Source organism: Mus musculus, chromosome 3 (genome assembly GCF_000001635.26).
Source record: "Mus musculus strain C57BL/6J chromosome 3, GRCm38.p6 C57BL/6J".
Lineage (NCBI taxonomy): Eukaryota > Metazoa > Chordata > Mammalia > Rodentia > Muridae > Mus > Mus musculus.
The window spans coordinates 89,660,586-89,673,407 of record NC_000069.6 but is presented as its reverse complement, the minus strand read 5'-3'; the positions used below and the strand labels follow the sequence as shown (position 1 = coordinate 89,673,407).

General features: G+C 46.6%; 1 protein-coding gene across 1 annotated transcript in view; it reads right to left on the bottom strand.

Annotated features, from left to right (window-relative positions):
• Positions 1–913: 913 nt before the first annotated feature.
• The window catches only part of Kcnn3 (potassium intermediate/small conductance calcium-activated channel, subfamily N, member 3), a 152,331-nt gene continuing 140,422 nt past the window's right edge, over positions 914–12,822 (bottom strand). Inside the window, exons 6-8 of the mRNA NM_080466.2 lie at positions 12,160–12,287; positions 10,625–10,694; positions 914–6,323 (exon numbers count right to left, since the gene is read on the bottom strand). Of these exons, the coding sequence (NP_536714.2) occupies positions 6,027–6,323; positions 10,625–10,694; positions 12,160–12,287 (495 nt within the window). The 3' untranslated portion in view covers positions 914–6,026. The remainder of the gene's footprint in view (positions 6,324–10,624; positions 10,695–12,159; positions 12,288–12,822) is intronic.

Sequence of the window (12,822 nt, the reverse complement as noted above, 5' to 3'; positions counted from 1 at the left end):
TTGTGCAGAAGTGATGCCAGCAAGCAAGGTCCTCATCGGGAGATGTGCAGATTTAGGGAGGATATCCTTCATCCATTTTAATATAGAATAGGACCCTGGTAATTCAAAGGAAGGGACTCTGTAATTCTACACGTATATCTCAGGTACTGTATCGAGAAGGAGCGAGTGGGTTTCGTGGGCTGCTTACTTTTGCCATAAGAGGAAATATGATATTCAGAACCATTTCCCCCTAGCTACAGTGAATAGCAAATGCGGAAGCTGGCTCTGTACTGGGTCTTGCTGTGCACATCCTGCCTCCTCCTCCAGCATCAAGGACAAACTGCAGACACCTTGATCTTCCCCTTCCTGAACCACACCCTCCTCCAAGAGATTGTCAACTGAGAGAGGCACACCTGCACCTCAGTTCTCACTGGGCCCTGCCTGGAGAGAATTCTAATCTTGGTTGTCCTCGTATATAGAGAAACTCAATGCTTAGAATTTTTAGTATTTTGAGGCAGTGTAAACAAGAGTCTTTTTTTAATGCCCGATTCTGATGTTGCCAGAGGAAAGCTGGTTGGCTGTGCCTGAGGCAAAAAACTTACAGACTGGGCCCCTTTGCATTTAGATAGAAAGAGTCTACGCTTTTACTAAACTGTTGACGGCTACTTAAGGAGTGATGGCTTTACAAATCGCTTCTGAAATGGCTTGGTAGAATTTAGGGTGGAATTATTCTTCTATGCTTACCTCATGGCTATTTTTGTCTCTACTGCTCAGTCTTGGAGAATGAGAATATGGCCGTCTGGCCTGCTGTGGAACCAGGACCCTGGATTTGGGGGTCAGGCAACCGCTAACAGTGATGTGTACCCAGAAACAGTCATTAGGAAAGAAAGCAGGCTGTCACCCAGCCTGCTAAAGACTAGCTCAATACAAAATGTTAATCGAAAGTTACAATATATTTTATAATATAGCAATATATTTCATATTTAAAATAAACTGTTATGCTTTCTCCTATCATTAAAAAATAGCAAGCAGTACAGAGGCAAGATGCAAATTCATACTGAAGCCCATCTGGTTTGGAATATAAACACCTCCATTTCTGAGTTTGCTATGAAAATGGTTCCTCCATCAACATCCTATCACTCGCGTTTGTTGTTCTCTTGTGGCCAGCAAAGAATGAAGAGACTGGGACTAAATCGATCACTCTGTTGCGCCATTAAACACCATATATGATGAAGGTGGGTCAGCTCTGGTTGGGATCCGAGAAGTGACACAGCTGGAGAATGTCACTTAGCCCCGTCCTCCCTCTGGGAAGCTGGATGTCGGCTGTTCCAATCAGATTCATTTTTTTTTATTTGTCACTGTTCCTATTTATTTATTATTTAGTATTATCATTGTTATTTTTGCTAGAAATGTCAGCATCTCTTTGGGATCTTAACTAGAGGTTGGTATGGAATTTTGTGCTTTTCCTCCACCAGCTTGATTGGTCACAAGGTCTCTTGTCAGTCCAGGCCCGAGGTTGCTCGCAGCTTCCAGAATACATGTCTCAGTGTGTAAACAGCTGTGCAGGGCTCGTGGCACCTGGTTCGGAGGTCGTCTGTTGAAGATTTGACAATGTTGTTCCGAGGGAACTCCAGTTCGTGTGTGGGCGTTTCCAGTAATGGCGTAAGACAAAAGGATCACAATTACATCCCCTTCTGTGGCTGCCTATAGACCACTGCACAGAACATGTGTTCCTAAGCTGTGGCCTAGTTCAACACAAGTCTACATATTCCTTGTCCGGCAGGAGCTTACTATTCACGCAGCCTGACACAAGCTTCCTGTTACCACAGGCAGACACTATCACCACCCTCCGTCCTCCCCACCCACAACGCCCCACCGTCTTAGGGCTAGCTTTAATCCCATTCCCCAAATGTTTGCTTTGGCAGAGGTGGAGAAGGAAGAGATACTGCCCAAGGCATGAACAAGCCAGCTGGCTACAGGGGAGAGAATGAACTGTTCGTGTCTGCCAGGAAGCCTCCAGATAGCCATCTAAGGGACTGAAACCAAACCAAGAAGTCAACAGGGACAGCAGAATGACCACTAATGGATCCTTAATCTTCTTCTAGTAGCTTTGGGGGAAGTAGAGTGACTGGATGAGGTGGGAACCTATTTGAGCATTTAAAAGCAGTAGTTTAGAAAGTCGTAACCTGCTGGTAGTGTCACAGTGTCTCAGCCGGGTTTCTCTAGCAGTGGCTAGGGTGTCTGTTTTGAGATGGAACACTGACTCTCTATTTGGAATACATTGTTTGTCATCCTCTGGAGGATGGGGGCTTCCTGAACTCTGCACAAACTCTGTCTTTCTCCCTGCAAATCACTACCTATCCAATGTGCAGTAATTACTTTTTGGTAACTATCACTACATTCAAATGTAACATCTAAGTGTGGGTTAGCTAGTCAGTCAAGGCTGCTGCGCTAGCGATAGGGATCTCATTTTGTCTTCTACTGAATACTTTGAACTCAATTCATCTTCACTTTTAAATACACACAAACCGAGAGCTATTGGCAGGAGTCTCAGACTTTTACCTATTCTGATTTTGTATCACTAGTTTTCTTCTTTCCATGACTTCTTTGTTAGGGGAAACTCTCCAGATACATTGAAATCATTATTTGTCAATGCTGTGGTGTTTGAGGGCTAGATTTCACATACAGTTTCTACGTCTTCTAATTTACAAGGTTGTTGTTGCAGCACAGGACCGACCCTGTTGGGGTCACAGTCACTGGTGATGCATGGCTATAGCCCCTCTCATTCATTTGGGTCATATTTTGAGACATGATGTCATGGAGTTATACATTATGGAGGTGGTAAGAATGGCTCACAGACACTTCATAATGATTTATTGATGATAATCACACATGCGACCTTTGAGCCAAAGGTGCAGATTCTTATTTGGATGTCAATCTAAGAAGGAATGAGCTTCTAGTCGGGTGTAAATTACCAACTGAGGCTATATCCTGAAATCCCACTGAGCTCAGTGGTCTTGGAGTATCACAGTACATCCCTGACTTCACAGTACATGAAGCAATTATATGGCTTAAGCAATGACAGGGTGGCTCTATATTTTTAATTCAAGTGTCCAGATATTTGGGGAAATATTGGAGTGCTTCTGTCTGCTACTGCATTCCTGGAAAGATGCTAGGAAGGCCTCTGCCATCGGTCAGCCTTCTAGGAGTGAGTGAAATTGGACCAGTTCAGGGCTAGGGCAAAATTACAGTAATTCATAGTTTTAAATTGCAGCCCACTCTTGAGACTCAGACCCTTTCCACTACCACATGGCCTTAGAATCCACTAGCCTCCTTTCCCACTCAACTGGGATACTTAGGTGATGTGGGATCATCTAAAAGATGCAGAGATACGTCTGGGTGAGCTAACCAGGATCCTCATTACCTAGGTCATCAAGGGTCGATTGTATTTGCAAGAGAATTATTACTTCCCTCATGAAGTTGCAATATCAGGACAGAGAAGCAGTAGCTCATTTGCCATCACAGAGCCAACCTTCTGATCCTGTCATGTTTCTCGAGGTATATTCTTCTGCTAGAGATAAGACCACACAGACCTATTGCAATACCAACGGACCAGGCCACCCTACAAATTCCCACGTCTCTCTCTAATGCTAGTGGTGCCCTCCTGAAACAGCTCTAGCCATCCTCTAAACTAGCGTCGCTAGCTTGGCCTTCAGGGTTTACTTAGCAAGAATATCAATAAAAAGACAGATTGTAGACTATGTCCAGACCAAGATGGATACACGGCAGGAGAAGCGTGGGATCTTGCATGTCATTTGTGTGAAAATGGGAACTAAATCCTAGATGTGCCATGCTTATGACCACACAGCACAGGATCACAGCAAGACGCAACAGAGGGCAGGGAAAACAGCTGAGGGCCATAGAGCACATGACCAGGAAGTAGGCCCATCAGCAGCCTTCCTTTTGTGAAATGCAACCAATGCTACAGAGAAGGTACAATGGCTATTTCATCTGTGTGTATATCTGCCTGTAGGTATGGCTAAACTGAAAACAGGAATACCATTCTCAGGATAAAAATAATCTTTCCAATAATTAATAATTAAAAGAACAAGTAAAAAGAATTAAATGCTAACAACAAATGTGGCCTCTCTGGTGTGCAAAACAGCTAATGAAAATGCTCGAGGGGGCGATCAAGATAGACCATTAAGAAGATAGGCCATTAAGACAACAGCAGCAGGCTGGGGTGTGGCTGAGTGGAACAGCACTTGTTTAAAACGCATGAAGCTGCAAGTCTGATCTCCAGCACTGCAGACACAAGACACGAGACAGCAGCATCAAGACAGAAAGACAAACAAGAGGCTTAGAAACAAACAAACAAAAAACCAAGGCATGTCTTCCGTGCCACAGTTGCCCACCTCACTGTCCAGCAATTCCCTGTCCTGAGAGGACCAGCCCCAGCATTGCACAAGAAAAATGCACATAGTAAGACGATGCCTCCAGGGACCTGTGATAGCCTCACACGGGGCTACTCTCAAGACAGCAACTATACACAGATAACATCCTTTTGCCCTACCAAAAGATGGATGAAATATTCCACGTATAATTTCTTATAAGCAGAAATCGAAGACCTCCAGATGGGAGAAGTGATAAAACTCAATAGCTTTCCCACCACAGCTGTGTGTACGGTCAGGTCACAGAGCAATGGGGATAAAAGCAAGCGCCCATGTCTATCCCAGATCTGCTTGTTTCTAGAGTCTCTTGGGTTCAGTGGAGTAGGTTTTGCCCCAAGATGAGCGTGGCACAATAGGAACAAGCCTCCAACAAATGTGTCCTCTCACTTTACACACATGCCCCTAGGGCTTCTTGTGTTCTCACAGTGTTTCATTTTGAGATGATGTCAGGTAAGGTAGAAGGGACCACAGGAGCCACTCTCTACCTTTCTCCTCCCAACCTAGCAGTGTTAGGCACTGATCCTTCCACACTCCTACATCTCCGGCTGGAACCTGCTGCTGGCTGAAGATGCTTCGGCCCCAGACAATAGTTGCATTCACTATGGTGGCACTGGGCACGCTTGTCTCCTCCTCCCCCCCCCCCCCCCGCTCCCCCACACACACAGACACCTGGGAACATGGGTTCCATCAGCACACAGCTTATTTGGCTGGATGAAACCTCTTCAAAAGCTGTTGTTTTTAAAAGGACGTTTATCTCTCCAGTGTGGAGTTGGCATACATTTAAATCAGGCCACATGCATGTCCAGGGCACTGTGAAGGAGGGACCTGCATCTTCAATGAAGGTCAAAATGTGGCCAATACCCTCTAACGTCCTCAACTAAACACACCCCATGCATCATCTCAATGCAGAATTACTGTGTGCAGGGGGAGGTACCAGGTCCCTTTCATTTGGGCTCAACTCAAACAGAAAATGACCTGGATTGAACATCTGTGTGTGTATATGATGGATAGTATTATTGGATGGAAAATCTGGCTTTTTATTTGTCTACGTCACCACCCTCCCCAAGTCTAATTTGGGTATGTCCGTTTTGGAAAATTCTGGGCGGCTCTCTTTTATTTTTTACCACCCAGAGGCTTCCTTAGACAAAAGGACAGGACAGGTGAGCTGAGGTCCCAAGGCAGCCAGGAACCCACTCCCCAAACCTAATACCACCCTTGCTCAGCACACCCCACTTTGGCTGGCTTCCCTCTCAGCTGCTTCAGAGTGGCTGCCCCTCCCCACCTCCCTGTGAAAACCTGAGATTGAGCAGGGATTTCTGTTCTCCGCCAACTCTGCAGCAAGGGCCCTGACAGAGGCGTTGCTTCCCGTCACCTCGTCTTCCAGCTCCCAAGTAGAGGCACCTAAACAGAGATTAGATTTCTGGTTTCAAGGCATATCGAACAAAGCACGCTGAAAGGACATGAGTCAGCTCATCCGTTCCATCTCTCTTCGTTCTGTTCCCTGGTCTGCAACTTCCTTGACAGCAAAGCGACCAGGAGAGAGTTGATTTGCATCTTAAGACCTATGGGTAATGCTTCTGGAGTGGGGAGTTTTATTTAGCAACTGCTTGAACTTGTGTATGGGGTTGGGAAAGAGGTGGAGCTGATCCCGATAGGGCTGTCAGAGGGAGGGGCGTGGCTAGTTCCCACGGCCACACTGATGCCCCGGGCCTCCACGAAGGCAGTGAGCAGCTGCTGCTGCTGCTGGCGCAGGGTATCTGCGATGAGCAGGGGCAGGGAATTGAAACTGGCTGTGAGGTGCTCCAGCTTGGACTCCAGGCTGCCAATCTGCTTTTCTAGATCTTCACTCCGGTCATTGAGCTCCGTGATTAAGTCATACATGACGTTCTGCATCTGGGAGAGACAGAGGGGGAGGCAGGAAGAAGACCATCACCACAGAGGACTCTGTTGTGGGAAGATGAAATGCCCTCCACCCTGCAGCTGGAGCCACCTCCGCCCAGCTTCCTCCCGTGTCACCAAAGGAGAATTCCAGGACTTCCCAGGTGATGGACAGGCTGGGGTGGGCACCCCTTTTTTTTTCTAAAAGGAATGGATATCGAGGATCAATTTTATAATTTGTTTTGTTTTGTTCTTTTGATACAGGGTTTCACTACATACTTGTGGGTGTCCTGGAACTCAGTATTGTAGACCCAGCTGGCCTTGAACTCACCGAGATCTGTTTCTGCTTTCTGAGTGCTGGGGACTAAGGATATACATCACCACGCCCAATTTAGTTATCTATTTTAAATAAAAAATATGCATGGAAGAAAAGAAACACGTCCCTTTCTTAAATTGAATATGGCTCTACATGGTTGTCAATTCACACAGAGTGCTGCCGTCTAATGATTCAAGAGGAGACACTGAGGTGAGAATGGCCAAGGCTGTAGACTCCTAATTAACAAGTCAAGGTTCAAGTGCAAGTTCAGCTCACTAGTAGGCCACTTAACCTCTCCTACCCTGACCTCCTTATAAAATCAGAGTTAATAACTACACATAGTTATGAGATTGCATCCCCACCCCCTTTCTATGCAGCAGTCAGAATATAAAATGTCATTAATGCCTCAGGCATGATCCTGGACCACAAGGGGTTGCCCTGCTGACGAGCCACCCGTCTGCTCCTTGGCTCCAGAGGAGGTAGAGAAGCCCTGGAGCAGGTTGCTTCTTTTAAGGGCTGTCTGACCTGGCTGAGGTTTTGGTTGGGCAGACGACACTTGACTCCTCAGAGCAGGCCCGCCTCCCATGCTGCCTGGCAAAGGCTGCATTGAGGGTGCTCCTGATGGCCTCCTGTCTCCAACACTGTCACACACTGCTCTTGGGTCCCACTTGTTATCAGAGCTCCCTGCACAGACACCCCGTGATTCCTATGCTGATTGCAGAAGCCTAGACTATACACGGCAGACAATCAACAAGCACCGGGAATGCTGGCTCTCAAGTCTCACACCCAGAGAGAGGAAAGGGGGTTCTGATGCCCGTGCCCATGTGGTGTGGTGTGGTGTGGTGTGTGTGTGGTGTGGTGTGGTGTGTGTATGAAATTACCCTAATCTCATCTGACCTGGCATTTCTCTAGGACAGCAGTTCTCAACTTATGGGTCAAGACCCCTTTGGGGCTGGCATATCAGATATCCTGCATGACGATTCATACATAACAAGAACAAAATTACAGTTATGAGGCTGAGATGAAATCATTCTGTGGTTAGGGTTACCTCAAATGAGCAACTGTATTCAGGGCTCACCGCATTAGGAAGGCTGAGAACCACTGCTCTAGGATGATGTGGAAGGAGCAGGCAACAGGATGAGAGAGGAACAGAGGACAAGGGAGGAGAACAGAACGTGAGGCAGCAGCAGAGGAGCCATGGTGAAACTGCAGGAGAGCCCCCTGCAGTTGGAATTTTGGAGGAGCAGGTCTGAAGACAGCTCTTCTCTTGTCAGCTCTGCCCTCCCAGGGAAAGGGTAACCTGGATGGGGGTGGGGGTGGTCAAGTGCCTCCTCACAGGGCATGGTCCCTCCGGAATGGACAAGCCACGGATCCCATGCTGGGCCACAAGAGCACCTGGTGAACTCCAGTGTGGAACCAGGTGGTGGCCATCTTGTTCCTTTAGGTTCTGGTTCCTTCCTTATCTGTGTTCCTAATCAGAACTGCCATTTTTGAAACGTTTACAGCTCACAAAGCAGGTTTACAGTTCTTATCTGACCACCCAAGTTTCAGATGGTGGGAACTGTTTTTATTTCCCAGTTGAAGAAACTGAAGGAATTGGGTGAGGGGCCCCAGCCCTCCCAGCTCTGACAGCATACATGACATGAGGCCTGTCTAATACAGAACATGCAGTGGACGGGTACATTCTTAATCTAGGGAGGAGCAAAGAACAGAGGCGAGGGGCGGGGAGATGGGAGGCAAAGCACGGCGGGAAAAGGAGCCAGCATAGCATTACGATGGATGCTTTCCCTTCGCAATGCTAACAGGATGCTAAGGGAGCGGGGACCTACACCGAAGCACACGTGACTGCCACTGGAATCTGGGTCTCATGGGAGGACTAAATGGATGGTTAGCAGGGTCTGCCTCCTCCTCCGGTTTCACGCATGGACTTTACAATGGCTCTGTGCACACTCTCTTCCCACAGACTTCATTCCTCTGTGATATATGGCTTTATTTCCCAGTCCAGTGCAGGAGTCTCTCTCTCTCTCTCTCTCTCTCTCTCTCTCTCTCTGTGTGTGTGTGTGTGTGTGTGTGTGTGTCTGTGTGTGTATTTCATGTGAATCTGTGGGTGCCAGTTCATAGGTACAAGCATGTGAAAGCCCAGAGGATATGGAGTCTCTTTCTCTATTATTCTCTGTCTTATTCCTTTGAGACAGGGCCTCTCACTGAACTAGGAACTGCTGTCTTGGCCAAGCTCACTGGCCATCAAACTTCATTTTTTTTTTCTGCCCACCAGTGCTGAAGGCACATGCAGCTCTGAGTGTTGGGCATTCAAATTTAGATCCTCTTTCTCTGCCAGCAAGTGTTCCAAGTCTACCAAGCCATTGCTTTCACTCCGTCAATGAGAAACTGTGGGCAGCCCTGCAGGAAGATGAACTCAAAACCTAGATTAACCTAATATTGCTGGAGGAGCATCAGCCACAGTGTGCCCTGTGGGTGAGATGGGAAACATTGCCTGGGGCATCTCACTGAGCCACTGCTGAGGCTCACAGAGTCCTGTCCTAGCTGTTTCCTTCTTCCTAGTCATAGCTGAGTTGTCTAAAGACAGACACGTCAGTAAAACCAGCCAATCAAATCACCTCTCTCAAGAATTTAGAATTAAGAACAAATGAAAGTCAAATATGCCCCAAGGTGACCTGGGGTGCGGTGGGGGTTGAGGTGAAGGTTGGCGTGGGGGAACAGCACCTGAGCAGGAGAGGGGAGGTGGCGCATAGGTGTCTCCAGACACCCCCTTATCTCCTGGGAATAAGTGGTTCTAACATATGGGGAGTACTTCCAGTAGGTTTGCTGGAACTCTGTGTATTAACCAACATGCCTAAGACTCCAGAGGTCCATTCATCCACTCCCACACTGGGTTCTGGGAAACCCCACACTCCACCTGAATGCCCCTTCCAATGGCACATGTGTCTGTGGGCGTCTCCCTAGCTGTGACAGAGGTCCTCACTGCCATAGGAAGTTCTTTCTTTGCCTTCTTGATCCCTCTATTGAATGAGGAGCCTGCACGTGGCCCAGCAACCAATAATTTCTGCTTGCAGGCTCTTTTCAAAGGGGGCCTAATTGGCCCGAGGGAGTTTCCTTTGCTTTCCCAGGGAATAAGGTTCCGTTACAATTGACATCTGCTGGAATGTTCTGCCAGCCCAGCCCTGGGCTATGCATTTGCTGTATAATTTCTATCAGAAGGTAGTGGGGGGCAGGGAGCCCTCCTGGTCAGACTACCCACGCTTAGTTCTGCCCACGGTGCTGATTTTCAAGAAGAGAGTCTGTTTATGATGTTGATGGCAGTAAAGGCAAGAAACACTGAATGACAATGTCATATTGGGCCTTAAGACCTTAGGCTCTCAGGAACTCCATGTTCAATGTCAGCTGTCTGCCTATTATGATACAGATACATATACACACACAGACACACACACAGACACACACAGACACACACAGACACACACAGATACACACACACACACACACACACACACACACACACACACACACACACACCACTACTACCATCTATTTGAGGTCAGGAAAGCCTAGGCTGTAAGGATTAGAAGACACAGGGAAACGAGTTTTCTAGTACATCAACAAATTGCAAGAACTGTGACAAGCATAACCCAAGTCATCTGTGTGGCGCTTGTCCCATTTGTCCTCACTAAGGTACTTTCTTGTGTGACTTCTGCTCATCCTTAAAAGCCCCTCGATAAACAGTCAATAACACACTAACAGGAACTGGTTAGCTAATTAGTTATGAACAAAGACAAATCTGAGCTATTCAACTTGAGAAACAAATGCCACGTGTTAAAGGACAGGACACAATGGTAGATTATAAATGTTTAAAAAAAAAACCAAACAAATAAAAAACCCCACAAACCTAGACATTTAACCAAAGAGGGCTGTCTGTCTATGTCTTCCGGTCCTGCACCGTGCTCCGTGAATGTGGGTCAGGTCTGCCCTGGATGCCACTCACCTTGGAAAGGTCCACCAGGGTGTTGGCTTGGTCACTCAGCTTCCTTTGTTCCATCTTGACACCCCGCAGTCTGTGGGGAAGAGTTGGAATAGGCAGTTCAAGTTCACGCTAAAGCGTCACCCCTTCATTAAACCTGATCTTGGAGTTTAGTGATGGGGCCATGAACACGGGGGTAGCTGGCAGGATTAGACTTGTCAGGAACCCGAGAAAGCAAACGGTTGTTTCCATGAATGCTTCCCGTGTCACTCTCAGTGCCTGACTGTCTCAAGTCACTCCCCTGCTCCCCTGCTGTTTGGGATGTTCTCTCTCCTCCAATGTCTGCTTCCTGACCAGCCAGGTTCAAAGTTCAAGTCTTTGAGTCAAAACAACAGTCAGTCTGTCTGTCTTTCTTTCTTCTTTCTTTCTTTCCTTTCTTTCTTTCTTTCTTTCTTTCTTTCTTTCTTTCTTTCTTTCTTTCTTTCTTTCTTTCTTTCCTTCCTTCCTCCCTCCCTCCCTCCTTCCCTCCCTCCCTCTCTATCTCTCTTTCTCTCTCTTCTTTCTCTCTCTCTCTCTTTCTTTCTTTCTTTCTTTCTTTCTTTCTTTCTTACTTTCTTTCTTTCTTAATTTCTTTCTTTTTTTCTTTCTTTGCTTCTCTGCCCTATTTATTTTATTTGCTTATGTATTTATTTGGGGGTGGGCAGGGTCTCACCTGACCTCAACCTGAATTTGTAGCCCAGGATGGCATTCAACTCAGAGGGATGCTCTTGCTTCAGCCTCTTGAGTTTGAGGCTTACAATCCTGAACCACCGTATTCAGCTCTGTACTATACTTAAAACATTGTATTCCTCTATCATAGTGGTAGTATGCATATGTGTACAAGCACATGTGTGAAGGCATGTGGGTCTGTATGCATGTGTTTGTTTCTATGACTTTGTATGTGTGTCTATGCAGGTATATATGTGTCTGTATATGTGTGTGACTATATCTTTAAATATGTGTTTCTGTGTGTGCCTCTGTGTGTGTGTCTGTGTATCTGTGTGTGTGTGTCTGTGAATATGTCTGTGTGCATGTGCCTGTACATGCGTCTGTGTCTCTCTGTGTGACCATATGTGTTCATGCATGTATGTGTGTGTCCATATATGTCTGTGCATGTGTCTGTGTGTGTGTGTGTGTCATTGTGTATATGTGCATATGTATGTGTGTCTTTCTGTGTGTGTATCCATGTATGTCTCTGCCTGGGTATATGTGTCCATGTATGGTGACCATACATGTGTATGCATCTCTTTGTGTGTGTCCATGTGTGTTTGTGCATATGTGTGTGTGTGTGCATCTGGGTAGCATGAATGCCTTTAGGTCCTTGCTCTGATATCTGCCTCCCACAGCAGCCTGCCCACTGCCTCACAGTGAGTCAAAGGCTAGCCTGGACTGGGTGCTTTTTGAGTAGAGCAGAGTCGATTTCTCCTGCATCTCCCTGGTTTGGGGAGGCGCAACAGAGCTGTGACATCCTGCATTCAGTTTGACCAAACAGTACACTGCTCTGGTTCTCCGATACTCACTGGTGGATAGCTTGGAGGAACTTCCTCTGGTGTTTCCTGACTTTGGCATGGTCAATCTTCTTTAGCAGCTTTGTATGTTTATAGATTAGCCACGTTTCCCGGAGGACATTGGCGGCGGCATTCTTGATCTGAGGGAAAGGTAACAAGCAGCTGTTGGGTTAATTTTTGGGTTCACACAATATGTTTTTTCCTTGCATGTGTGGCTACCATCTACTTCCTGAGAAAATGGTTCTTCAGAGATGTACTTTCTTAATCAAGATCAGGAAACTCTTAGAAAAGATGATTAAAACACATTTTTTATTAATCTTGTATCTGAGGCCTAGACTGGAGCTTCGAGCCGAGAGGCACTTCTCCTCCTTCTTAATGGTTTCATTGCTGCCTCTCGGCTGCCGCTGATGATGCTATATTTAGACAGGCTGCTTAGCAAGCTCTTGAAGTCTGGGGTACAGTTTGGATCAATAAATACATGCTGTCAATGCCCTCATAATCAGGGTACCACACTTTACTTGAAAGTAATAGGTTTCCTACCAAGTGGAGATTTTAAAAGGTGTCTTTGAGAAAGTGTCTTTCTTACAAACTGCAATGACAGGTACCAACAAGACCACTGTTCCTTTCCTAACTGGCCAAAAATTATGCGTTGCGATTTCACATGTAAATGTAATT